This window comes from Crinia signifera, chromosome 5 (assembly GCF_055691185.1).
Source record: "Crinia signifera chromosome 5, ASM5569118v1, whole genome shotgun sequence".
In the NCBI taxonomy this organism is placed as follows: Eukaryota; Metazoa; Chordata; class Amphibia; order Anura; family Myobatrachidae; genus Crinia; species Crinia signifera.
In genome coordinates this window covers 292,458,392-292,485,084 of record NC_139221.1, presented here as the reverse complement: position 1 = coordinate 292,485,084, position 26,693 = coordinate 292,458,392, and the positions used below count along the sequence as shown (strand labels likewise).

General features: G+C 46.0%; 2 protein-coding genes across 2 annotated transcripts in view; one reads left to right on the top strand and one right to left on the bottom strand.

Annotated features, from left to right (window-relative positions):
- C5H10orf67 (chromosome 5 C10orf67 homolog) overlaps positions 1-8,214 on the bottom strand; it is a 137,599-nt gene extending 129,385 nt beyond the window's left edge. The window contains exons 1-4 of the mRNA XM_083189281.1: positions 8,053-8,214; positions 3,909-4,029; positions 1,369-1,512; positions 347-421 (exon numbers count right to left, since the gene is read on the bottom strand). Of these exons, the coding sequence (XP_083045407.1) occupies positions 347-421; positions 1,369-1,512; positions 3,909-4,029; positions 8,053-8,129 (417 nt within the window). The 5' untranslated portion in view covers positions 8,130-8,214. The remainder of the gene's footprint in view (positions 1-346; positions 422-1,368; positions 1,513-3,908; positions 4,030-8,052) is intronic.
- Positions 8,215-8,585: 371 nt separating this feature from the next.
- LOC146081198 (ras-related GTP-binding protein A) lies at positions 8,586-25,430 on the top strand. Its single transcript, XM_083189282.1, has 10 exons — positions 8,586-8,719; positions 12,070-12,109; positions 12,726-12,825; positions 12,929-12,995; positions 16,401-16,623; positions 18,484-18,579; positions 18,676-18,798; positions 18,884-18,975; positions 24,066-24,181; positions 24,660-25,430. The coding sequence occupies exons 2-10, from the start codon at positions 12,083-12,085 to the stop codon at positions 24,755-24,757; spliced, it is 942 nt and encodes a 313-aa protein (XP_083045408.1). The 5' UTR covers positions 8,586-8,719; positions 12,070-12,082; the 3' UTR covers positions 24,758-25,430.
- Positions 25,431-26,693: the final 1,263 nt, after the last annotated feature.

The following is a 26,693-nucleotide window of genomic DNA, read 5'->3' as shown; positions in this document are numbered from 1 at the left end:
AGAACACTAGATTGTACACAATATAGTCAAAATCGACCTGCCTACACAGTCTATTATTTCTCGCAAGCTGTATACACATGGGGCCTAATGTAATAGGGTGAGAGTTTCATAAAGTGAGAGATTTTGGGAGAGTTTCCCCATGTTTTTTAAAGCAGCAATCAATTACACTGCAAACCCAGGTTGATTTTGCCATGTCATTGATTGCTGCTTTAAAAAACATGGGAAAACTCTCCCAAAATCTCTCACTTTCTGAAACTCTCAACCTATTACATTTGGCCCATATGTTTTCTACATATACGGACCATATAGTCCATATCGGAAGATCATATCTGCACTATACACTCACCTCATAGTTTGACTTTATTACAGCAAGAGCATTAATCAGCTGCTTCTGAAAGCTTTTCCTTAGCGTGGATATTTTCTGTAAATACAGAGAGGAATGTGATGTCAGTCTCAAAAAAACATCATATAGGTCATGGAACAATAACTGAATTACCTACTGATGATCACATAGGCATGTACAATATATACTGTACCAGCTGTGCTGATTATGGTTAGGGGACTCCTCAGTAGTTTAGTATGCGACTGAGTATAATTTTCAATGAGGAGTACATTTTCCCATATACCCCAATAGCTTGGAGCAGCACCAGCTGGTTACAATAGTTATGTCCCTAAACAGATAACATAACAGCCTACATTTAACTTCAAGTACCTCAAGGCGGGTATTCAATCCCCGCTGATTTTTCCGACGGGGAAAATAGCGGCGGGCGCCTATTCAGTGCTGTGGATTGTCGAGATCCGGCCATGGCCGTTTTCGCGGACACGCCCCCTTTTCAGGTGGGATTCAATGTCTGGCGAGCGGAACGAAAACGGGTCAGGGTCCCGACTGTTGGGACCCGGAACTGAATACCCCCCCATAGTCTCTGATCAGAATTGGCTGGCAGTTTTAGGCCGGGACAGATTCACATTGAGGTGGAACAGATTACAGCTCCTGGTCTCCACATAAAAGACTAATCATTATGATTATCTGCCCAGCTGGCCACAAATTAGGAGTATTAAAGCTGAATTTCTATTTTCTTTACAAAATCAATAAATTTTTATATTTACATATTAAGGGAGACATTGGGGCTGAAAGTGTAGAAGTTGTACACGCCCACATGGAACTAGCCACACCCAAATTACATTGGCCACACCTGCACAGCACTAATCACAATCACATGCCACTGGCCACACCTACACAGCACTGGTCAAAGATCCTCCTTATCTATCAAGGCCCTTGAGTATTTTTAGCCCCAGAGCCCTGTGGCCCTTAATCTAGCCATGCTTTAGACAATACTTTCCTCAACTGAGTATAAAAGTATACAGTACCTTTTTGTGAACTTCTTCAAGATCCCGTATAGTATCATTCATACGACTGTAAAGTTCCAGTGCGCGAGCTTCAATTCTCTGCTCATAATCCGCTTGCAAGAGATTCTTTTGGAAAACGACATCTTTCTTCAATAGGTCAAAAGACTACAAGAACGGAGCAAATGGAGCAATCATTTCTTGTGTGAAATACAAAGATTGAGCCTATAACTACATCATAGCATTCAACTTCAACCCATTTACATTACCAGACATTTGCATAACATAGTGTTTCCCAACTTTAGTCCACAGGGACCACACTAGACCATATTTAATGCGATCCAGCGGACTGCACCAAAATATCAGGCACATTATCGAGTGTGTATCTGCTGTGTCTATGTTGCATACTACGGCACATCATTAAGGACAAGACATCGCTAGCAAGGCCATGCTGCCGAGTGCAGCATGGCTGCCGTTACGTCGCGGCTGGTATTGTGAGAAAAAAAGGGGTCTCTAAGGGTGGGTTTCAGGGATTTTATTATGTGGGTCTGAGGCATGGAAAACAACATCCCTGCTAAGTGCAAGCAGGACTAAATGGATGGCCCCAGAGGGAAGGGATGAGGAACCTTTGTCCCTCCAGCTGTTGTTGAACTACACATCCCAGCATGCCCTGCAACAGTTTTAGCATAGCCACATAGCAGGGCATGCTGGGATGTGTAGTTCACATAGAGCCAAAGGTTCCCCATCCCTGCCCTAGGGGAACCATTAACAACAGTAATATTTCTATTAACAAGCTAAAACTTTATATACACCGTTTTCATGCCTTTGTGTAATTTAGATTACATTAATAATGATGTCTCATGTAAATTGTGCATTGTATAACATTTCCAGGGAATGATTGGGGGGGGGGGGGGGGCAATATGAGGAAATAGGATGGATCTGTGGCACATTTGTAATTTTTGCTTGTAGTTCTACTTTAAATAACAGTTTGGCCTAACAGTCCCCGGCTTTCTGTCTGCCCGGCTGTCAGTGCGTTATGCATACTGTCCTTCCGGGCGGCGGCTGTCCCTGTTAGGGGGGAGGGAATGTAGGAAATGACAGGGGGAAAGGGAATATCAGAAATGACAGGGGGGATTTGAATTAGTCAGGATTAGGGGACTGCAGCCCTGTGAACACAGCTGGGCAGCCCATGGCTCTCTGCCTGGCTGTCCCCCATTACTGGGAGCATATATTCCCACATGGCAACGACCATGTAACCACCATGTCAACGGGTATGTAATCCCACATGGCAACAAGTATAGAACTCCTGGAAATGATCATGTAATCCCACATGGCAACATACATGTAATCCCACATGACAACGAACATGGAACCCCTGGCAACTAGCATGTAATCCCAGATGGGAACGAACATGTAATCCCACATGGCAACGAACATGGAACCCCTGGCACCGAACATGTACGTAAGCAGCATTTATGTTGCATAATTTGTAATAGGCATTACGGTGTTTGGCATAATAAGTAATGGACATTATGGTGTGTGGCTTAACGTGTAATGGGCATTACGGTGTAAATTTTTGGCGCGCCTTCGGAGCGCAATGTCCCTGTTTGTGGAATTTATTGTGCATTTTGTCTCCGTGTGGCATTATGTGACTTTTGTCTCAATCCGTGTGGAATTATGTGAATTTTGGCTCAATCCGTGTGGCATTATGTGAATTTTGGCTCAATCCGTGTGGCATTATGTGAATTTAGCCTCATTCCGTTTGGCATCATGTGTAAGGGGCAAGTATAAGGGGGTCTACTTTTTGTTGCATAATGTGTAGAAGTGGAATATGGTGTGGTACACTACACTCAAGGACATGCCCCCTTTTGCATGACCACACTCCCATTTCCGCCAAGGTGGGCCTGTGTACTTTAAAGGCCAGGGTCTATGTATAATACCATAACCCCCTCCTTCTGCTCTCCTCCACTCTCTCTCTCTCCGCTGGCGAACAAACCCCCCCCATCCCCTCCCTCCCATGGTGCCCCCCCTGTCATTTTCTCCTAGATCCGCCCCTGGTTGGGGGAGGGGGGGGGGCAGAGGGAACGCTTTCAGCGGCGTGGGGTTTGGGGAGAGGGGGTCTGAGGGACCGCTGGCGGCATGGGAGAGAACGGCATTGTAGCGTATCGCTAGAAGTATCGCTAGTGGGCGGCGGAGGTCATCGTTGGATGCAGAGTTTTTTAAAACAGTGGGCAGCCCAGTGGTTTAAACACTACCCCCACCATCGCTGACCGCCACTGCTGACCCCCGCCACCCGCTAGCACTACTTCTAGCGCTACGCCACCCTCTGCCCGCCCTCTTCCAGCACCTGATCACATGCAACATCGGGTGCTGTAAAGGGGGCACTTTTTGCACAAAACGATGCGATCGGGTTCGATGGACGCATCGAATCCGATAGCATAAGTGTATGGGCAGCATTAGACTCATCGACAGTAATGTACAATGATTAGAATAAAAAATAACCATCTGATAAAACTTTATTTCCCAGTACAGTATTTATCTGTTATATTTAATGGAGCTCTGACCTGAGCTGCTGTTTGCATCACGCCGGTCAGTTCTTTAATCTCCAGCACTTCGCTCACGTCAGTCTGCGTAGCATTATCAGATTCAAAGATGCTGACTCGGAGTTGATTGGAGATTGAACGACTGCAACAAATCAATTGGTATTGCAATACAATGGGAAAAAGAGCTTAGAACTACCCCCTGTGAAACCTCAGAGCATGCAGCACACCACTATTGTAGGAGAACTTCTTCATCAATTCCCAGCTTTCATTTTGTTATTTTAAAAGGAAGTAGTATGTTAGGTTAACAGTTTTAGGGGGCAATTTAATGTGTATGCAGATATTTCCGACAGTCTGGAATGTTCCAACAGTCGGAAAGAGACTGATTATGAATGGGATGCTGGAGATGCAGCATGTCAAAAGTGACCATGTATCCTTAATATATAAGAAGAAGGGATTGCAGCAGGTATCACTGGTAGCTGCTGCAATCCCTCCATTGCTGCCAGCATCTTTATCCCCATATCAGGGATGCGATCTGATTAGCCCCCAGGGCTACAGCAATCTTTTCATTGCAGTAGCCCATTGTAGCCTATGTGAGATGTACAGTAGTTCCAGCAGGGTTCTGCAATGTGATCCTGGGCCCCCAGGTTGCATTGCAAATGTGATCATTGGTAAAGGGGCCACATTGACACAATTCAGGGCTTGTTCTTTTATTGTGGTCTAAACCGTATTTAAAAATTCATGTAAGTCTTGTAACTAAAGAAGGGAAATGGACTAACGGCCCCAATTGACTTAACAGCATATGGAATGGTCGGGAATCTTATGAAAATCTTGTGGAACTCCTGGCCCCCTGGGAAAAGTGGGCAGTTCTCTGGAATCATGCACCTGTTAACCCACCCCCAACTCCATCAGCTAACTCAGTAGAAGTGGACAGGGCGATGACGCGATTCATGCTATTTTACACTATAACAGCCCAGTCCCTACATTGCAATGTGAGTAAAGTTGGCTTTAAAAAATGGGGGAGGGGCAACAATAAAGGCAACTCGTCTACACGCCCCCAAACCACCTCTTTCATGCACTCCTACTGTGTGACCTGGACCATACTGGAGGGAGCAGCCTTAAAATAGGCAAGTATGCAGAACAGCTACATTTGTGTAAGGTGCAGTCAGGGAGATTGGTAGACTCTTCAGGGAGATAGCTGCTACTCTGGGTACTTCGGTCTATTCCCACAATCCAAAAATATACTGGTAGGCTAATTGGTTCCCAACAAAATTAACCTTAGAGTGTATGTGTGTGTATACATGTGGTAGGGAATATAGATTGTAAGCTCCACTGGGGCAGGCACTGATGTGAACGGGCAACAGAATATGCTGCAGAATATGTATGTGCTATATAAGAAACTGTTAATAAATAAATAAATGTGATTTGTGTAGAATAGGATGCAACTCCACAGCCCCATCAATAGTTCACTTTCTTCTTGTATGACTGTGGCAGCTGTTTGAACTGCGATGTGTGCACTCGGCAACGACGTTAGTGAGGGGACTCGGCTAGGGAAGGTGGGGAGTAGACACAGGATGTGTTTTGCTAACATTGGGGCAGATGTATTATAACGGTGCCGCTATAATACCTCCTGTTTTGCTTCATTAAATAGGCGAAGCAGGAATGGTCATCGACAAGATATAATAACATCTTGTCTGCCAAGGCGATTTTCCCTCCTGGATAAGTCTCCTTCCCCCTGGCTGGCTGGACTGGGCAAGAGTGGGATCTCCAAGGCCGGTGCAAGGTTTCTTGGCAAATTGTCAGCGCACCTCCCCCCCCCCCCACTAGTCGGGGGACTACAGATAGGCTGTGGGAGGGGGGATATGGTTAGGCTGCAGGGAGGGTGGGTTTGGCAATTAACAGGGGGGGTTGCAGTCAGGTATGCTGTGGGGCAGGTGGTACGCTTTAGGTGGTGGACACAGGGGTTAAGTTTATGAACTAGCATGAAAGGTTAGGGTCATGCTGTGGGGGGGATGGTTAGGGTTAGGTTGGAACGGCAAAGGAACTATTGGGGCTCTGTACCCCCCCCCCCCAACCTTGAGATACATATACACATTAAAAGTGTGTGTATATATATATATAATATACACACACATATAGATACTTAGAAATATACTTGGACATATAGATATCTCTATCTACAGTATATGTCAAAGTCGGCCGGCAGCACTATATGAATGAACTGGCTCCGGTGCCTGGAAGGAGGGGACTCACCACAGCCGGGAAGTATATGCTTCCTGGAGGGTCTGTGCCGTGGCCGGGCTGCAGGCGGCTTCTCTGCACTTGTGAAAAAACCTGAGCCCAGCACTGACGGGAGGGTAGTCTCACAGCCACCTTGCTGGGCGCCGTGCAGGCTCAGCTCTACTCCTCCTCGGCGCTGGCGGCATCAGCAGGAAGAGCCGGTCAGTGGTATTACCGGCTGCGCCAGTTAGAGGGTATGGGGCGGGGGGGAGGAAGTCTGGAGGAGATGGTTGCTGCAGCCGGCATGTGAGTACCGGCGAATCGTGGGACTCTTCTGGTGCCGGGAGGGAGGATAATCAGAGGGGGGCGGATGTGCGGGAGAGGAAGGGCTGAGCTGTACTACTAATAGTACATACAGTAGCAAAATAAATATTCATCGGCAGCGTGCGGTGTCGCCCTCCAGAGGGCACCGCCCTAGGCAAATGCCTAGAGCTGCCTAATGGTAGCTCCGGCCCTGGGGATCTCACTACTCATTCTAGATCTCCAAAGCGCCTCAGAGCCTGCAGCAGGGACAGCAAGATAGGGCTTCGCCAGCCTGTTGCTGGTGAAGCCGATTGCCGCAGCAGGCGGAACAGTCAGAGCTGCAGACCATTCATACAATCGCCCTGCATATCTGCCTGCTATCATTAGCGCACACCAGCTCATTCATACATGGGGGAGAAGAGGTATCAGTGCACATAACATGCGCTGATGCCCCTTCTCCCCCACACCGACCTTTCATACATAAGCCCCAATATCCTCTATCGTCCTGCATGTACAGATGATGAAGGATGTAGTGGAGGACACTCGGGAGCATTCGTTCTGTCCTGTCAAAATCTGCAAAATCCTTTAAAATGTACCTCGCTTTAATGATAATAGCGGTCATTGACAATATCCTCAGATTAGCATGTACAGAGGACAAAGGACATTGCTAACAACCTGCCGGAGCGCACACCGTTAACGATTTTTAGTGCATACACTCTGGACAATATACACAAAACGGTCATTATGACTGGTCGTTATCGTGCATATCGTTTCAAATATTGTCAAATGTGTGTGCAGCTTAAGTCTAGTGGGCTGCAGAAGGAAATGTTAGTGTATTATCCTCATGGGTCCAGTACCTATAAGTAAAAAACGGACCCGGACAAGACCCCATAACACCGGTCCGGCGGGTGTCTTGTCTGCGGGGATGCCTTTGATAGCTTTCACCAGGGACATGGGGAAGCCGAGATTACAGCCTCCATGTGGTCCGGAGTCCAGACCATTCTGGTTTTGCTACATGCACAGACCATACAGGGAGGCTTTATTCTCTCCCTCCTCCTCTCCCTGGTGACAGCTGTCACAGGCAGCCCCCCCCCCCCCCCCCCCCAGGACAGGGCCCTAGAACACCGGACCGGACATCAAACTCTGCATTCCGGAGTTTGTGGCATCCGGGTCGGCATCCAGGGGTCTTGCCCGGGCCCGTTTTTTACCCATAACAGTACAGTCATCTTCGCCTATGGAGGCTCGCTGCTAGAGGTAACAATGTATAGGGTTAGGTCTAAATTCAAGTGGGCTAAGGGACATTGTGACGTGGCGGAGAGAGGAGCAGCAAGGTTGGAATAAGGGGACCCAAACAGGCGCTTGCCACGCTTCAGCCACGGTGGCTCGCACGCCACCTGGTTACTAAAGGCAACTAGTGGTGGCGTTGATACATACTGAAGGAGCAAGGCCCCCCCCCCCCCCCTGGTCTTGCTCCTCCCCCTGGGCGTAGAAGATTCTTTAGCCCACTACAATTTAGCAACTACACATGTATTGTATAGCAAGGCCAGAGATAGTGCAGACCATATGAATCCTACCCACAGTCACAGAGATATGCTGTATTATGCAGAACATCCTGTAATCACAAAATATGGGGCCCGGGCCGCACCTCTGTTGGATCTCCCGGACATAGGCTTGTACAGCCAGCTCCTCATCTTGGGGACCATCCATCTCCGGGCTCTCCATACCCTCCACGCTACCACCCACCTTCCAACCAACCAAGATTGTCGGCGTCTGCTGCCATGACAACCATCCAGGGCACTTGGGAGGGGGGGGGGGGGTGACACTTCCGGGTTGAACACTCGAATCGGCGACCGGGGCCATTTTTGTATCTGGCAACAAAAATTACACGTAAAAATTCTGTCTAAACGCGCCGTGCATTCTAGCAGGGTCTAGCTAGCTTGTGGCATACGTTGTCTACGGAGGTATGAAGGTCACGCTGGAACTTCTAGTTCCACAACCAGTGGAGTTGCTACGTGATTAGCCAAGGCACGTTTCTGACCCCAGATAGAACAATACGCGGCTTATTCCATTGTGGTGCACCGACTATTATACAATGTTTTTACTTATTTTTTTTTATTTTTTTATACTCGTTCTGAAGTCCGCTCATAAGCAGGCTGTCCACCCTGACTGCGCATGCGCAGCCCAGCCGTCCTTCCCGGCGCATGCGCAGTATGTCTGCTTACACGGCACATGACCGGACGCGATGTAGTTGCTGAATGGGAGACATATTGGACGGACGGGTGCTTGTAGCTCTGTCCTCTATTACAGCTCAGGCAAGTTGTTGCTATAGATCTGTTGTTCTCCGGTATATCTTTTTGATTGTCGCGGGTTGCTGTGTGGAGCGATCCCCGGTGCCCCGCCCGCCATCTTTGCTGTCAGTGGTCCCCTCTCCTGACAGCTCTGCATAGCCTGTGCTGTATGCTAGGGCTTCCTGCTTTGGTGTATATACATCATTAGTACATACAGCCTGTGCAGGGGAGTCCTATTGCTGCAGCCTGTTGCTCAGGGGTCCCGCGGGGGCTGAGCCATTGCTGTGACCAGGGGCTAAAGTGTGGGTGGGACTGAGTTCCACCACCTGATTTAGATCAACCTCCAACTTGGGCCTACACAGTATTCTAACAGAAAAGCATTCTAGTTTTCCAGGAGGGTGAGGAGGGGGGGTTGCTAAAAACCCTACCATTGGCCCTGACTAGTAGGGGGGAGGTGAATGGGTGAAATTAGGTAGCAAAGGGAAATAAGTTCCACCACCTCTCTAGGACCACTTTAGTCCCTGGTTGCTCCTGTCCCTGGTATTGTTTGGTGTGTACCGATGATTGCGCGCTAACATCAGGGTGGTCTTCTGCACTTCAAATGGGATAAACCGACGGAAGACAGCATATGTCATTCGTGCGCACCATCATTCAATGTGTATGGATGGCCTTGATCTGGGTCATCATAAAGTGTACACAGCCTTATGCTAGACTGACATCACTTGCTTTTAATAATTGATGAATATATTAAAATATTAGATTAGCAAAAAATGACATTTTGTGTGTGTTTTGGATATTTTCTGGGAAATTGTATAATTGATGAGTACCCGCTGGTGTGTAACAAATATTTTTCATATTGTCCATACAAGATATTTCATTACAAACAGATAGATTGCACAATTTAAGACTGATGACAAGCTATAATTGGTACAGATTAGCAAGCAAAAACCAATGCTATTTGATACAACTAAATGGTAACAATTGTTGCGGATTGAATTACAACAGTATGAACCATAAGTATTGACAGTTATCGCTGGATGATTCTGCAACTGATACTTCTATGATAAAACGGTAACATTTGTTGGACTTTCTGTGAAAGTATCTGCTATACATTGAAATATAGGTATTACTGCAGGTTTTTTGGAAATCTGCTGTTCCTTGCTTCTTTCTGTCCTAGCAGGGATAAATGTGGAGAAGAAATCTTCTCCTGCACTCTAATTACTAATACCCCTTTTACCACCACCACAAAAAAAACTTTTTTTCCCCCCTCGCGGACCCGGATCAGTGGCGGCGTAAAAGGGGTCAACCCGTGTCCATTTACACGGGACTGCTACCCAGGTCCTGACCAGGGTGGAACACGAACAGGACCTGTGTAGTGGGCCGTGTAAACGGCCCAACCTCCCGACCGCATCGTCCTGTGGTCGGTATGGAGTTTTGGCGGGGTGCACACACAGCCTCTGCTGCTGTACTGTGCAGACAGCGGCGGAGGCAGCGAGGAGGTGAATGGATGCCTGTGTGCGGCATCCATTCACCTCACGGAGGGGGGGGGGGGGGGCTTGTGGTGCACGGAGGCAACTTGGTGGTAAGGTAAAGATGGGTGGTCCGGACGCTGCAGTGTAAATGGTGCAAATCCCAGATCCGACCTGGCTTGGAACTGTGTTCCAAATGCTGGGTCGGATCCAGGATTTTGGTGTAAAAGGTGTATATATGGGGTATGAAGCTGGGTTCGACCAGAGATTTTGGTGTAAAAAGGGGTGTTATGCTGTGTAGTGTTCATTCTAGCACCCGCTATCTTTGAAAACCCATGCAGTTCCTCTTCCTTGCCTGGGGTGTCGCTGTCTGCTGTGGTGTTTCTAGCACATGTCTGGTTTGCATATTAGTGCTGATACACAGACCACACTGTACTGGAAGCACTACAGCAGACAGCGACACCCCAGGCAGGGAAGATGAACTACATGGGTTTTCAAAGATAGCGGGTGCTAGAATGAACACTACTGTGTACACACGGGGAAGATATATTGCTCAGCCATATATTGCTGAGCAATATATTGCTCAGTTTCACCTTTTCATCAGCGACCAGAGATGGTCGCTGATGAAAAATAAACTGCCGGGGGAGCCCGGCAGTGGTAATCAGCTGGTCGCAGGAGCATGTTCCTGCGACCAGCGATCACCACAGGGGCAAAAACCGGAGCGCGCACCCGGCGATATATCGCCGGTGCACACTCTCATTGCGGGCAATATGGTCGCTCAGCGACCATATTTCCCACGATTTTGCACAAAATCGCCCCGTGTTTACCTGTGGCTCTTTTAAAATGTGTCAGTGAGTAATCAGTGCACCTGTGTACCTGCCGTGTGACATTGAAAAAGTGAACTGTGTGGGGTCCTGAGGACTGAGTTTGAGAACCGCTATATTAGGGGGTTATTCAGTACGGGATTCAGACTGTCCGATAGTCGCATGTCGGAAAGTCGCAATATTGGCAAAAACGGACGAGAATTCGACAATCCGCGTCCATTTCTGACAAAACAGATCTGAGTAGTTTTAAAGTTGTATCCGTTTGTTGGAATATGCCTTCAATGCTGTTGGAAACGGCAGCATTGAATAGGCGACGGTCGTATTTCCGCCAGCAGAAATATCATCCTGGACTGATTACCCGCCTTTGTGTTCATTCTATCGCCCTGACCTTTGTAAAATCCGTGCCGTTCCTCCTTCCTCTCTGGGTCTCATTCTTTGCTGTGGTGTTTCCACCACAGACTGTTTGTAGTTCCTCACATAAATTGCCGATATCACTAGAGGGATGGTAAGCTAACCTGGTACAGGGTCACATATGCACTGCAAAACTACACTATTTCCTGTGCAATAAGTGATTGTGATACTTCTAATCAGGAGCATGCTGAGGTGTTAAGGTCCATACACACTGGGCGACTATGCCCAGTGTGTATCGACAGCGATGATGTGTGGGAAAAGCCGCTCAGTGCATACACACTGAGCGGCTTTCCCCCTGCCCGGCGCCGACGAAGGGGGGGGAGGGCGGCGTTGCATAGTGCAGCGCTATGCAAAGTCGTCCTGAAAGCCACTCATCTGCTGGTATAACCAGCAGATGAACGGCTTTCCCAGCGATGTTGCGGGAGCGCGCAGCAGCGCTCATTGCCAGACCATACACACTGGGCGGCTTTGAGCTGAAAGCCGCTCAAACCTGCTGTTTTGAGCGACTTTCAGCTCAGTCGCCCAGTGTGTATGGGCCTTTACCAGTGAAAATGGTTAGGGGAATAATATACACTCTTTAAGCTTGAAACTGTGGCGGAAAAAGATTGCTGTGCATAGTTATTTTTGTGGTCACTATCTGTGTAACCTGATTTGAGTTCTTTCTATGCAGAATATTATATGTGATGCCCAGTTCAGCCATGAAGAAAAAGGTAAGCTTTGGTATACATTTTGTATGTTACTAGCATGAAAGAGCCACTTAAGGCTATGTAAGCAATTAACATAGTGGACATATGATGCATGTAAAATTCTAATGATTGATTTCCACATTGGAGATGATGCATGTTCCAGTAAACCGCAAATATGTTATGTATGTAATATTTGGCCAGTAAGGCATAGCCTAAGCGCATTTCAATAGGGCTTTGTATGTTATGGCCATGGTCTTTATCTAGCATAATGTCCTCAGACCATTTTAACCCCAACAATCCTATTATCAATATTTTAACTAGAGATGTGCAGGTTCTGATTTACTCTGATTTCAAAGCAGGATCTTATTGGCTATCCCAAATCACATGACAGTTGTTGACAGTTGATAGCCAAAAAGATCCTGCTTTGAATTCAGAGTAAATCAGAGCCTGCACATCTCTAATTTTAAAGGTTGCTGTTGACAGTCATCATTATAGTGTTGACCATTGTGGTTGTTGATCTGTTGACTGCATTCCATTGAATACATTTGTAATGCTGATCTGACTTGTATTTGGACCAATCTATACCTTGGTATTTTTATCTTGGTGAGGATATTACATGTACGATTTTAACTTCCAACAGGTGCTGCTGATGGGCAAGAGCGGGTCAGGAAAGACCAGCATGAGATCCATTATCTTCGCAAACTACATCGCACGGGACACTCGGCGCTTGGGGGCCACTAGTAAGAACTGCTTTAGTGAAGATGATAGAAATATGTAATTTTTGAGAATAAGGAAGATCAGTCCCCATGGTAACCATATTCTCTGTACTCCTTTCTCGTGCAGTTGATGTTGAGCATTCTCATGTTCGATTTCTGGGCAATCTGGTATTGAATCTGTGGGATTGTGGTGGGTAAGTATAGTATTAATCAGTGAATAAGAAGAATGTATGCTAATGCAAAGTAGGTAGTAAGGCCTGTCATCCATCGATATTCATGCCCAATACATCGCATTGTTTTGTGGTTTTAAATCGATGATGGAGACGTGATATATTGATAGAATCGATCCAAAAAACATAATGTGGAAAGCAGCGATTTACTAACCGGCTCTCTGTCCATACTGTAAAGGTGCCCATACACTCATAGGCTGTGACCCGTTATCACGCAATTTTGACCCACCGGACCGATAAATTGTGTGGAAAGTGCAATATAGTATGTGTTTTATCTCCAATTCCGATCCACATCGTATCAGATCCAGAGATCGTCACAAATACTTGTCGGATCCCGTAGCCATGACTGGGATTGCATGCAAAACAACTTATGCAGCCCACACACGCGCCGATCCCGGCGGTGCGATGCTGTACGATGGGGTGCGCGCTCCCGTGGCACCTCATCGTACAGTACAAAAAGTATGTGCTGCACATACTTTTTGTACTAGCTTTTTCTAGCACAGCATCGCATCGCATGCACATCGTATGCACAAGGCATACGATGCGATGCTGTGTGTGCTAGTTAAGCCCACAACGCATGCTGGAATCGGTGCGTGTGTGGGCTGCATTATACAAAAGGGTTGTATACGATGTATGGCATGTGATCCTAGCCATCAGGAAGCCGGTGTCTCCCTACCAAAGTATTGCATGCGATACATCGGCATAATGTATGGGTTGCTTTATTTATTGTTGAGTGCACATGTGTGATTTTGCTGTCCCACTTAACCAACAGGTGTGCCAAAAAAAACCATGATATCGATTTTGGAAAACATTAATATTTTTTCAGGCTGCTTTGTGCATTAAATACAAACATGGCAATCCAATATCTATCAAAAAGATGAGTATGGGGCTACAGATTGGCCACCCTCAGTGGACAGCTCCTCACATGATACAAAATTGAAAACTGTGACTTTTATAAAAAAAAAAGGTACTCTTTTACCTAGCACGGCGCCCACGATTTTGCGAGCATTGAATGCACTTAAAATCGGGTGCGACGCGACCGACGCGATGCCCGCGATTTCCCATAGGGAACAATGTTTTAAATGTCTCAATTGACCCGATTTACCTGTTTAATGCCTCAATTGACCCGATTTTTCCATAGGAAACAATGTTAAATGGCCCACAGAGGCCAAATAGCCACCCTGAAGTGTGAAATGGCCCCCACAATTGTTAACGCCACCCCACGATCAACGTCAACCCGAAGCGTGGCGAGCGCAGCGGTACGCGTCCTACGACCTTTTCATACCCCCACTATCCACGTCGGCGTGGAGTTGAGAATAGAATAGTGTGGCGAGCGCAGCGAGCCACCGAGCCCGAAGCGTGGCGAGGGGACGCGGATACATTCACAGGTAAACGCGTCCCCTCGCGGGGCTCACCACGCTTCGGGCTCGCTGCGCTCGCCACACTATTCTATTCTCAACTCCACGCCGACGTGGATAGTGGGGGTATGAAAAGGTCGTAGGACGCATACCGCCGCCCCGCGCGGGCTCGCTGCGCTCGCCACGCTTCGGGTTCACGTTGATCGTGGGGTGGCGTTAACAATTGTGGGGGCCATTTCACACTTCAGGGTGCCTATTTGGCCTCTGTGGGCCATTTAACATTGTTTCCTAATGAAAAATCGGGTCAATTGAGGCATTGAACAGGAAAATCGGGTCAATTGAGACATTTAACATTGTTCCCTATGGGAAATCGCGGGCATCACGTCGGTCACGTCGCACCCGATTTTTTAGTGCATTCAATGGCCGCGATGGGCGCCGTGCTAAGTAAAGAGTACCATAAAAAATATATACCAAGTGCCTCTGTCCAGAACCAGTGTCGGCACTTGATGAAATACTGAGGGGGATGGTAAGGAGGAGTATACCACTAAAAGTTAAGTGCTGACATCATCCCGTTCTAACCCCATGTGCAATGAAGTGTCCCCCAGATTAAGGGAAGATACATTTTTTTATATAGTTATGTTTGGCACTGGATTTACTTTCCTTACATTTGATAGGTTGTTACTGCTGTTACCAGCTGATTTCTACAAAAGAATCCCATACAGGGAAGCTACAGTGGAATTACTGCTAATAAGCTACTGAATTTGAACTTACATACTAGTATAAAATAATGGGAGCTCTTTTAGATTTTCTCTCCCCCTACCCTCAAGCTTTACCCCTAGGGTTCAGGATAGGAAGACCAGATGCGGCCAGTAACCATCTACTTACTGGCATTGGCAGACTGAAGAGTCCCCTAGCCCCATGTTTTAACAGCAGATGCTGGCTCCAAGGTGAGCATTGGCTGAAAACAGAGACCAGAGGGGAGGTTTTGGCAGCAGGTATGGCAGGAAGACACCACTGTATTGCAGCTGTTTGGGGACAGGGAGCCGGGCACGGTGGATGGTAGGGTATGAAATACCGCATGTAGGCTAAAAAAATGTGAATAGTGACCCTGTGGACCTACATGCTGGTGACCCAATGACCGTGTCCCGAAGAAAAGGCTGCCCAATAGTCAGTCCGTTATTCATGAGAAATTGTCTCTGCGTCCAGTTCAGCAGAGATTGACTGTTTTTGTTCTTCAATTCAGTGGCATCAGATTGTCCTAAGAGCTTGGTGCACATAGGTACTAAACATAGCAGAGTCTCCATGAAGGGGCCACCATGGAACAGGAGCGATGTGTTAATGTGACGGGTATTTTTTGTCAAGACTTGGGTTTAATTTCTAGCACATTTTTTGGAAGCGAGGATCTAGAGGTTTTTCTGATACCTTAGTTCAGACTAGGAGGAAACCATGAATGCAGTATGTGCAGACAATTATCTTAAGGTGCCCATACACTAAGGCATGCCATTTGGTAACTTTTCATTGAGCTTGCGCCGATAAATCGCATGTGATTAACATGGTCCTGTGCACATCATTTTGGAGCTTGAGGGTCACACGGGCTGTAGGAGAGCTAGGCAGGCTTGGCTGGGATTGAATGCAAAAGGACCACATAAGATATATTGCATGGGATCCTGTCACACGGTTCAGGAGAGAGTTCAGCCCAGTTCACTTCGTCTAGCTCAGTTGGTGCTTATTGAGCACTGTGGTATGTAGTTTCATGATTCTGCATCCAGTGAATCTGACTTCCGATATAAAGTGTTAGGTACAGATTAGTCAGGACGCACCCTCTCCTACGGGTAGCGTTTGTAAATACCCATGTGTAATGAAGTGTCCCCATGTGAAGGAAATGGGAAAACATTATTATTATTTTTTTTTTTTAGGCACTTGCCGGTTAAATCTTTGATACTGATCATGTTAAGACGCCATTGCTTTGTATTTTGTGGTGTATGTAACGTTACCATTTCTTTGGTTCTAGTCAGGATACATTCATGGAGAATTACTTCACCAGCCAGCGTGACAACATATTCCGCAACGTTGAAGTTCTTATCTACGTCTTTGATGTTGAGAGCAGGGAGCTGGAGAAAGACATGCACTATTACCAGTCCTGTTTGGAGGCCATCCTTCAGAACTCTCCCGATGCCAAGGTGTTCTGTCTGGTTCACAAGATGGACTTAGTGCAAGAAGATCAAAGAGACCTGGTTAGTTGTATTTGGAGACGTGACCACAGTTTATTCTCCAGCTAAAGCTTTTTTCGCCATGTTTTCCAGAAATGTTAATTGGCTGTGCCTTAAACATGATAACCTTTTTATTTATTATTATTATTTTATTTTCGTTTTATAAAGGGCACATGCAATGACAGCGAAGCTACTAGTGCTATATAGTATAAAATAAAGTGCCTGATTCAGAGCTGTTCACTAGTCTGCCAGTATACGCAGCCTAGTGAACCGGTCAGCCCTGCCAAACGCCGCCCGCATCCTCACGCTAGCATGCAAGGGAATGTGTAAGAGAACACGTACCCTTGCCTTCGGCTGAAGGGGAGAGAAAACATTCGATGGTTGCCGACTGACTCGCTGACTTTTATGTCCGCCACTGGTCGCCGGAAAAGGGGGTGGGCGCTGACATCATGTGACATTAGCCTCCCGCCCCCGAGCAGGCATCGCCCTGTTTGCACACACAGGGGGAAGGGCCAGCATTTTCATGGGGACGCCAATAAAATGCCCTGTGCCAGCCTCCTGTCCGCCCCCGCCAAACCACCACTGGGGCGAACATGAATTTGAACCTGACCGAATGGGTCTCCCAAAGATCCCAATAGGGGTCTGTCTGTTTGGGTTTATTTCAAGAACCACTAGATGGATTTTGTTGCGGTTTTTACGGTTCTAGAGCATTTGTCCAGGAAGGTTTAGGTGTATGAAACCTTAATCTATGCCAAAAATGGCCATCCAAGTCTTTTCTTGGCTTACATAGCTTAATCCATTAGACCTCACAACAATGGGCGTTATTTCATAGAGACTGATCCGTATTATCTGGTTTCTCCAGAATAATTGATCTGTTTAATTTTAAAAATGTAAGATTTTTCCAACCTATCTAATTCTATTTCCTCAAAATAATCTTATACGATTTTGGGAAAAAAAAAAAAGCCCATTGTTAGAAATTCGAAATTGCTGCTAAATGCGGGTAGCTGGTTACATTTAAATGACATGGCAGCCGCAAGCTGGATTTTTTTTTTCTTTTTTTTTTGGGGGGGGGGGGGGGGGGGGTGGGGTTTAAAATGGTTCAAAACACTTCAGACATTTTTTTCCCCTGTCCTGGTCAGATCACCCTCTAAATGACCTCTTACCGTGTATTTGATCTTATATCCCACCACCAGAATGAGTCCCTGCTTTACTGAGATTTGCTACGAGAGAAATGGAAGCTTTACAATTGTTATAGCTTAAAGCAGTGTAGATGCCTTCAACCCCCTAAAAATTCACCAGCACTCAATTCTGCTACAGCAAGCATTTTGTGATCAATCAGCAACTTGCTCTGTTACCGGTGTGCCGGGCCGGTCTGAGTATCTCCTGCTGGTCTGTAGTCAGAAACTCGCTCTGGCACTGCTGTGCTTATCTTCTCTCAGTCAGTGATTGAAGGAGTCTGAAATATCTGTTGAATTGTCTGTTATGTTAGACTCCTCCCATCATTTTGTGCCTCCACAATGCTGCCATGTATGCGCTGTCTGCTGACTACACCTGTGATGTGATGACCTTCTGCAGTAACTTGCTGGGGTCCTGCAATTATTTTTATTGTCTGATGGGGTCCCAGAGCAAAATAGTTTGAGGACCCCTGGTTTAGTTTATCCTTCAGCGATCACAGCTTTATCGAAAAGATTATTTAAAGGGTCACAATTATAAACAAATTATGCTGTAAGCTTTTTAAATATTAGGCGCTGTCTCTTTGATGTAACAATAACATTTTATGTGTGGTGTTGGTATTGAATAGCCTCCTCGCTCACCATTTTCTTAAGCACCTAGTCATGATGTCTTCACTGACTTTGAACATTCCTTCTTTTTTTTCTTCTTCAGATCTTTAAGGAGAGAGAGGAGGATTTGAGAAGACTTTCCCGGCCATTAGATTGCGCATGTTTCAGGACTTCTATTTGGGATGAGACCTTATACAAGGTAGAGGATACAAACTTATTGGAAACGAGAGATGAGCGGGCAGTATTAGAATGATCACATTTTCTATATCTTTTGGTGTCTTTTCTTTCTTTTCAGGCCTGGTCCAGTATCGTGTATCAGCTTATACCCAATGTGCAGCAGCTGGAATCCAACCTGCGTAACTTTGCCCAGATCATTGAGGCTGATGAAGTTCTGTTGTTTGAACGGGCGACTTTTTTGGTGAGTTTATTTTACCATTGTGCTTATCTGGCTTTGGTAACGATGTATGACAAATTTGTAACTGTGGAATTTTTTTATTTCCTAGGTCATCTCCCACTACCAGTGCAGGGAACAAAGGGACATTCACAGGTTTGAGAAGATTAGTAATATTATAAAGCAGTTCAAGCTAAGCTGCAGGTGAGAATAAGTAGCATGGGTATCTATATAATAAGTTGAAGTGTGTGAGTGTGCGTGGTGTCTGTCGCATTGCGGACACGCCATGGTACTCAGAGACGCCAAATTTGGCAACAAGATACCTCTGGACCGGATGATGTGCACTTTGAAGCCGTTTTTGGGAAACTTCACTTAGAAATTTAAAAAACAACTAGGTTCAGTTTGCCTTGATTGATGATCTGTAAACAAGATCAACGATCTGGGAAACAGGTGACAAAGGAACACCACATCTATTTTATTTTATTGCTGTCATTGAGTATGAATGCAAACACATTCTAACATTATGGTGGAGGCTTTCAACAATTGGGAATAATTAGGGATATACATATACCACACACACAGTACACCACATACGTACACACAGCACACTACACATACATACATATATATGCATTGAAACCAAATCTGAATCAGGTCTTCTGGGAGTAGGCTTAGTACCTGTCACAATTAAAGTAACCTGGCTGCCCGCATACAGTGGATGAGACCATTGACTTCCGGTGGGGGTCGAGGATGGTCACATACACATGGAGCTCCATAATCCCATCCAAGGAGCTCCCCATCCTCGGCCCCCAGAGAAGCGTGGTGGAGGAGGCAGCAGGAGACAGACGGAGAGGGCGGGTGGACGGTCGGAGGAGGCGAGTGGAGGATGGAGCACGCTAGCTCCGTCCTCCAGTAAGGATGTCTCGGCCGGAGGCTGGCGGGCCTCCCGCACAGAGACCCAGGGAGCACCTTCGGCTGGGGGACCCGCCCCGAAGGAGACCACGAGGTATGCCCTGGCTGGAAGAAGGAAGGACCCCCGGCCGCAACTGAAACACCCGTCAAGGCTGCAGAGACAGCCGGGATTCCCAGCCTGCAGGCCCTGGCCGAGGAGGGCTGCTGGAAACCCCCCCCCCAGGCTGCACAAGCGAACTTAGCAGCACCCCCCCCCCCCCCCCACCCCTGGGAGGACCCCCAAGGGAGGGAGGAAGTAAAGGCGTCTGCAATGGGGAGGCAGTGAACCCTCTGCCCTATAGCCCCCCCTTACTTGTCTACCTATCTGGCTGTAGCAATTCACCAAGTGGTGCCACTGAATGGCTGCCTGGGTGCTGTGCAGCTCAGTAAATATATGTTCCCCATGTCAGTGTCCCTCATCAGGATCCCACCCTGGCTGTTGCAAACCAAATTCCTAGTATACATAAGTATACCTGGCCAATAAAGCTGATTCTGATGTAGCTCACCTCACACACTTACACATTGGACTTACATCAGTAGTAGGGAGTGAGCCTTACATCAGTAGTAGGGAAATTGATGGAAACACTCTTAAAACAAAGAGTTGTAGAATATCTCAAAACCAGCAATTTACAGGATCCAAAACAGCATGGGTTTACTGGGGGAAGATCATGTCAAACAAATCTTATTGACTTTTTTGACTGGGTGACTAAAGTAATAGATCAAGGTGGGGCTGTAGATGTAGCTTATCTTGACTTTAGTAAAGCTTTTGACACTGTCCCACATCGCAGACTGTTAAATAAACTTGAAAGCTTGGGATTGGATTCTAAGATAGTTGAATGGATAAGCTCGTGGTTGCAGGACAGAAAACAGAGAGTTGTAGTAAACGGAGTACAGTCAAAGGAAGGAAAGGTTACAAGTGGAGTACCCCAGGGATCTGTACTTGGACCGGTGCTTTTTAATATCTTTATTGGTGATATTGCAAATGGAATTGAGGGTAAAATGTGCCTTTTTGCAGATGACACAAAGGTATGCAACAGGGTAGACACACCAGGAGGGGTAAAACAAATGATTGAGGATCTAGGCAGATTAGAGAAATGGTCAAGAGAATGGCAACTACAGTTTAATGCCAAAAAATGCAAAATCATGCACTTGGGTCTCAGAAATCCAAAGACTCAATATAGTATAAATGGCACTATAATGGAAACTACTGAGGAAGAGAGGGATCTAGGTGTCACTATTTCAGGGGACTTAAAAGCAGGTAGGCAATGTAACAAAGCAATGAAGAAGGCAAGTCAGATGCTTGGTTGCATAGGGAGAGGTATCAGCAGTAGAAAGAAAGAAGTAATAATGCCACTGTATAGGTCATTGGTACGACCTCACCTAGAGTATTTTGTTCAGTTCTGGAGGCCATATCTCCAGAAGGATATAAATACATTAGAGACTGTACAAAGAAGAGCAACTAAAATGGTGCATGGCCTACATCACAAAACGTACCAGGAAAGACTAAAAGATCTTAATATGTATACTTTAGAGCAGAGAATGGAAAGGGGGGACATGATAGAAACTTTCAAATATATCAAGGGCTTTAACAAGGTACAGGTGGGAGACATTCTTCACAGGAAGAGGAGCAACAGAACACGAGGACATGCACTGAAACTAGAGGGAGGAAGATTCAGGGGAAATGCGAGGAAGAATTTTTTCACAGAAAGAGTAGTAGATAAGTGGAATAGCCTCCCAACAGAGGTGGTAGACGCAAATACAGTAGTACAATTTAAACATGCTTGGGATAAGCATATTGATATCCTTACAAAAAAACAAGGATCAAATATGGTTTGAGGTAACATGTTTAAAAAAAGGGGCAGACTAGATGGGCCAAGTGGTTCTTATCTGCCGTCAAATTCTATGGACAGATACACACAACACAAAACACACACACATAACACACCACATACACTACAACACACACCCAAAATAGGTACAATACACACAGAACACACCACATACACTACAACACACACCCAAAATAGGTACAATACATACAGAACACACACTTAAACATTGCATAGACACACACACACACACACTTAAACATTGCACAGATACAGAAACACACAGAACACACACAGTTAAACATTGCACAGATACACACATATATACGTAGCGCACCTCATACACTTACATATTGGACAGATACCCATACACACACCCAAAAACAGTACATCACACAATCACACACTTAAACATTGCACAGATACACAAACACACAACACACACAAAAACAGTACAACACACACAGAACACACGAAAAATAAATGCATCATAGGTGCTAAATCTCAGGAGTGGATGTGGAATTCATCAACACACACACAAGCTTTTCAGTCAGGTGCGGTGTGTTTCAAACAACAACACCGCACCTGATTTCATTGCGGCCATTAAATATCAATGCAAACACAATCTTGGCCCTTTGGCACAGCATAATATGAAATTTTACAGCAATTTTGGAAATGAAAAAACCCCCAAGGTTTTCCCGGGCAACGCCGGGCGGGTCAGCTAGTCTTTGAATAAACACAGTATAGCAGGATTGAATATAAATTCCTTACATTCTGTAGGGCATTACCTATTTAGCTGCAAAATACAGCCATTTTTCACACCTAGGGCCTTATTCTAGTTCACTCCTTCTGGCAAATTCCTTCTTAGATGGACAAAACCATGTGCACTGCAGGTGGGGCAGATGTAACTTGTGGATAGAGAATTAGATTTGGGTGGGGTTTTACTTCAAAGTGAGATCTATATTGCAGTGTAAAAATAAAGCAGCCAGTATTTACCCTGCACCGAAACAAAATAACTCACCCAAATCTAATTCTCTCTGCACATGTTACATCTGCCCCCCTGCAGTGCACATGGTTTTGTCCATCTAAGAAGGATTTTGCCAGAAGGAGTGAATCAGAATAAGTCCCAAAGTTTTGACCTATCTAATTGCAGAAACCGTATTCACACAAAGATTATTTTCCTCAAAGCCAGTAATTGTAGATGAAAATGAGAAAATCGGCCTCTACCCTTAAAAAAATACAAAATAACACTGGAGAACAGTAAAGAAATGTATTAGAGAGCATAATAAGATTTGGCACTTGTTTAGTTTCGCGGCGGTACTTCCATGCGGATCGAATCGATTTGCACACGATTCAATCTGCAATTCGATCTGCGATGCGATTTTAGCGCACCCCCACTTTCCACGTCAGCCCGAAGCAAGGCGGGTGCAGCGAGCCCACAAGGGGATGCGGTACGCGTCCTCCCGACCTGTTCATACCTCCACTATCCACATCGGCGTGGCGAGCGGACACGGAAAACGAGACCAAAGCGTGGCGAGCGCACACGGATTACTTGACATATATTCCACATCCACTCGCCACGCTTCAGGCTCGTTTTTCGAGGCCCCTTGTGGGGCTCGCTGCACTCGCCACACTTTATAAAATTAAATCCACGCCGACGTGGATAGTGGGGGTGCGGGCTGAAGTTGGTAGTGGGGGTGTGCGCTAAATCGCATCACAGATCGAATCGTATGCAAATTGCATGCGATCTACTGGAAAGTGCCGCCGTGAAACTAAACAAGTACCAAAGATTTTAAGGCATTAAATTGGCTCAAACTGCTGCTGTTTGCATTTTTACAAAAATTTAAAAAGCAAGCTTTTTTTGTGCAAATTAGGGGTACATGAAAATTGGATATTAGCGAACATTTGGGTCATTTTTTTCAAGAACCTGATGGTTGGCACCTTCTTTAATCCTGACGCATCGTGTCCCGGGGGGGCATGAATGATTAGGATTTGGTGGGATGAGTGTGTTCATAGGGACAGCAGAAGGGTCTAGTGAGGAGGTGCGCTGCAAGGGGGAGGGACGAGTGGTGGTTAAAGTCATTCTGCGGGGAAAATGAGCATTTATACCATGGAAGATGAGTAGAGTGGTGATAAGCATGGCTGCAGGGGGTCATCCTGCGCCGGAGAGAAGGTAGCAGGGAGATAGAAGGTAGCCAGAGGGGGCTGACCTGTGAAACGGAGACCACTGATATTCCGGCAAAACAAATTATCCAGCACAGGTCCAGAACCGAGGATGTCGGATTACCCCTTACAAGTCAATCAATCGTTCAGTGCAATAGGTCTGCAGTCTCGTATAAAATTGTTCTTGTCTGCAAATTCTTCCATTTAGCATTTACAATAAAAACTATGCAGCATGCCATTAACATTGTGGACATCTGCATCCAGGCTTAGTAATCTGTGGGCTAGTTCCATATACTTGTTCATTTTCTCTCTGTCTCTCTTTGCCTAACTCATGTCTCTTCTTATTCACAGTAAGTTGGCTGCCTCTTTCCAGAGCATGGAAGTTCGCAATTCTAACTTTGCAGCCTTCATAGATATCTTCACATCCAACACCTATGTTATGGTTGTAATGTCTGACCCATCAATACGTAAGTTCACTTTTTTACAGTTTGTGCCCTCCATGCCCGGAAATCTTCCGGGCTGCGCAGCTGGCCGACCCGGAAGATTTCCGGTATACACCACTTTCCAATACTCTGGAGAACGCCAGCACTGATCGCGGAGACCCGGAATCAGCATAACTGATTACACGCTTAAGCACGCCCCCTGGACTTCTATTGGCCAGGGGGCAGGCTTAGCTGTGTAATGCATTATGCTGATTCCCAATGAGGTGGGTGGGAATCAGCACTAATGCTGGGGATCGACACTTACGATGCACCCGGGACGATTTGAAGGCCCCCCACCCCAGGGGTGTGGGGTTTTTTTAGATTTTCGCCCGCCACTGAAGAGGTTAATTCATTTTTGTTGGAAAGCATCCTGGACCTGTGACTTAATGATAAGGTCCATACGTGATGACCTATTAGCAGTTTCACTGGTTAATCATGTTCTAATCTATCTTCTCTTCAACAGCTTCAGCTGCAACGTTAATAAATATACGTAATGCGAGGAAACACTTTGAGAAGCTGGAGCGAGTGGATGGTCCCAAACACAGTCTCCTTATGCGCTGATTCTTCTTCCAGAGATCATTCATTTCCTTGTAAAGCTTCTATATGGACTAAACATTTCTGGACACTTTTTTTTCCCCAAACCTCGTGTTTTGTGTTAATCTTCAAGTTGGTGTTCACCTCAAATTCACCACCATGCCTCAACGAGTATGACAAAGCATCCGGAAACACTGAGTGGATTTCTGAAGTATAAATACACCGTTGCCAATAGCAACAACTCAAAAGAAAGCTTTGAATAGACAGTGGTTTGATCAAAGTTAACCTGGACAAAATCTAAACCATAAAAGTAAATATCCGGTTGCCCTGGGTTACGGCGCATTTAAAAGAAATGTTGCACATTGTTAGTAAACTCATTCCATTGCTGAAAATGCTGATGTTCACACAGTTGCTGCCTTCTAAGCGATTAGACTGGCACCAGAGTGACTAATATTGACTTTCCAGAGTCATGCCTTAGTAGTGCGATGTGTGCATTGTCTGGCCCCTCGTTGTAGCTGACCAGTCATGTATAATGAAATGGAAATCAAACATTCATTGACCTCTTACCTATACTTTTCTCTGCTTTTTTGTGAGTGCTGGTCCGTTATCTTTTAGATGGGATAAATGGAATTTTGCTCAGGCCATTCTATAAGGAAATTCAGTGTATTTTATGCTTTGGAATAAAAATATTTATGCTTAAGTGTATGTGTTTGACAGGTCATTTGTTAGAGTTTAAGGGGGGTATTCAATCTGAGGGTCACGGCAGTCAAGCTTGCTCGACCGCCGTGACCCAGTCCCGTTCTCGGTCAGCTCGACCGAGAACATGCAGGCGGGATTCAATGTCCTGCCTGCCGGGGACCGAGAAGGGGGGCGTGGCTGCGACTTGCGGCCGGGAAGAGGCAAGCTGCAGCCGGCAGCTCGGCACTTCCCGGCCGTTCTCGGCAGAACGAGTCTGACAGCTAGTGATGTCGGGCTCGTTCTGCCGAAATACCCTGCTCAATGCTGTAGGGGAAGACAGCATTGAATAGAGCCCGGCGACCATCTCCCCCACGGGAGATGCTCACCGGGGATTGAATATCCCCCTAAGCCCCAATAAGTAAGAAAATGATGGCAAATGTAATAAAAAAGTAAATAAATAACAAAATAAAACCTTATGCCAGCTATATTTGTTATAAGCCATATTAACCCCAACCCACCCCCCCCCCCCTCCCCCACCCCTGGTTTATGGTCATTACGTTGATCCATATTATGTTGACATGCATTGGGTTGACTACTGAAGGTCGACATGGCTTAGGTCAACCCATGAAATGGGTTGACTTTCAAAAAGCTATTTTGAAAGGGTCGGAAGAAGACACAAGCATTAGGCCGACAATGGCTAGATCGACAGGCAAAAGGTCGACGTGAGTTTTAATGTTTTTTTTTAGAGCCAACATGTGCCGCCAGGTGGTATTTCTTGCCCTACTATCCACTAGGCAGGCATGTCCAAACTGTGGCCCTCCAGCTGTTGTGAAACTACACATCCCAGCATGCCTTTCCATAGTTTTAGCATTCCCTAATAGCAAAACTGTGGCAAGGCATGATGGGAGTTGTAGTTTCACAACAGATGGAGGGCCATACTTTGGACATGCCTGCACTAGAATAGAATAGTTTATCCAGAAAAAAATGGCTATGATTGGATAGACCGATAATGACCATCTGGCTAAAATGACTATAATAGGTCTTCTCTGTGGACTTCTCTATCTATTCATACACATTCCTTTGAGACACAAAGTTCACAATGTCTTCGATAAGTATCTGCACCAGACAACCGAATAAAGGATCCCTACATGATGCTCTTCTTTCATGCAAATCATATGTGGGGCAGCCATTTATTTTCTTGCGCTGCAGTCATCATATGCATTAGTGACTCTGGAGACCGTATAGAAAGCATTGATAAGACAACGCAGCCAACAGAAGTTTTAAT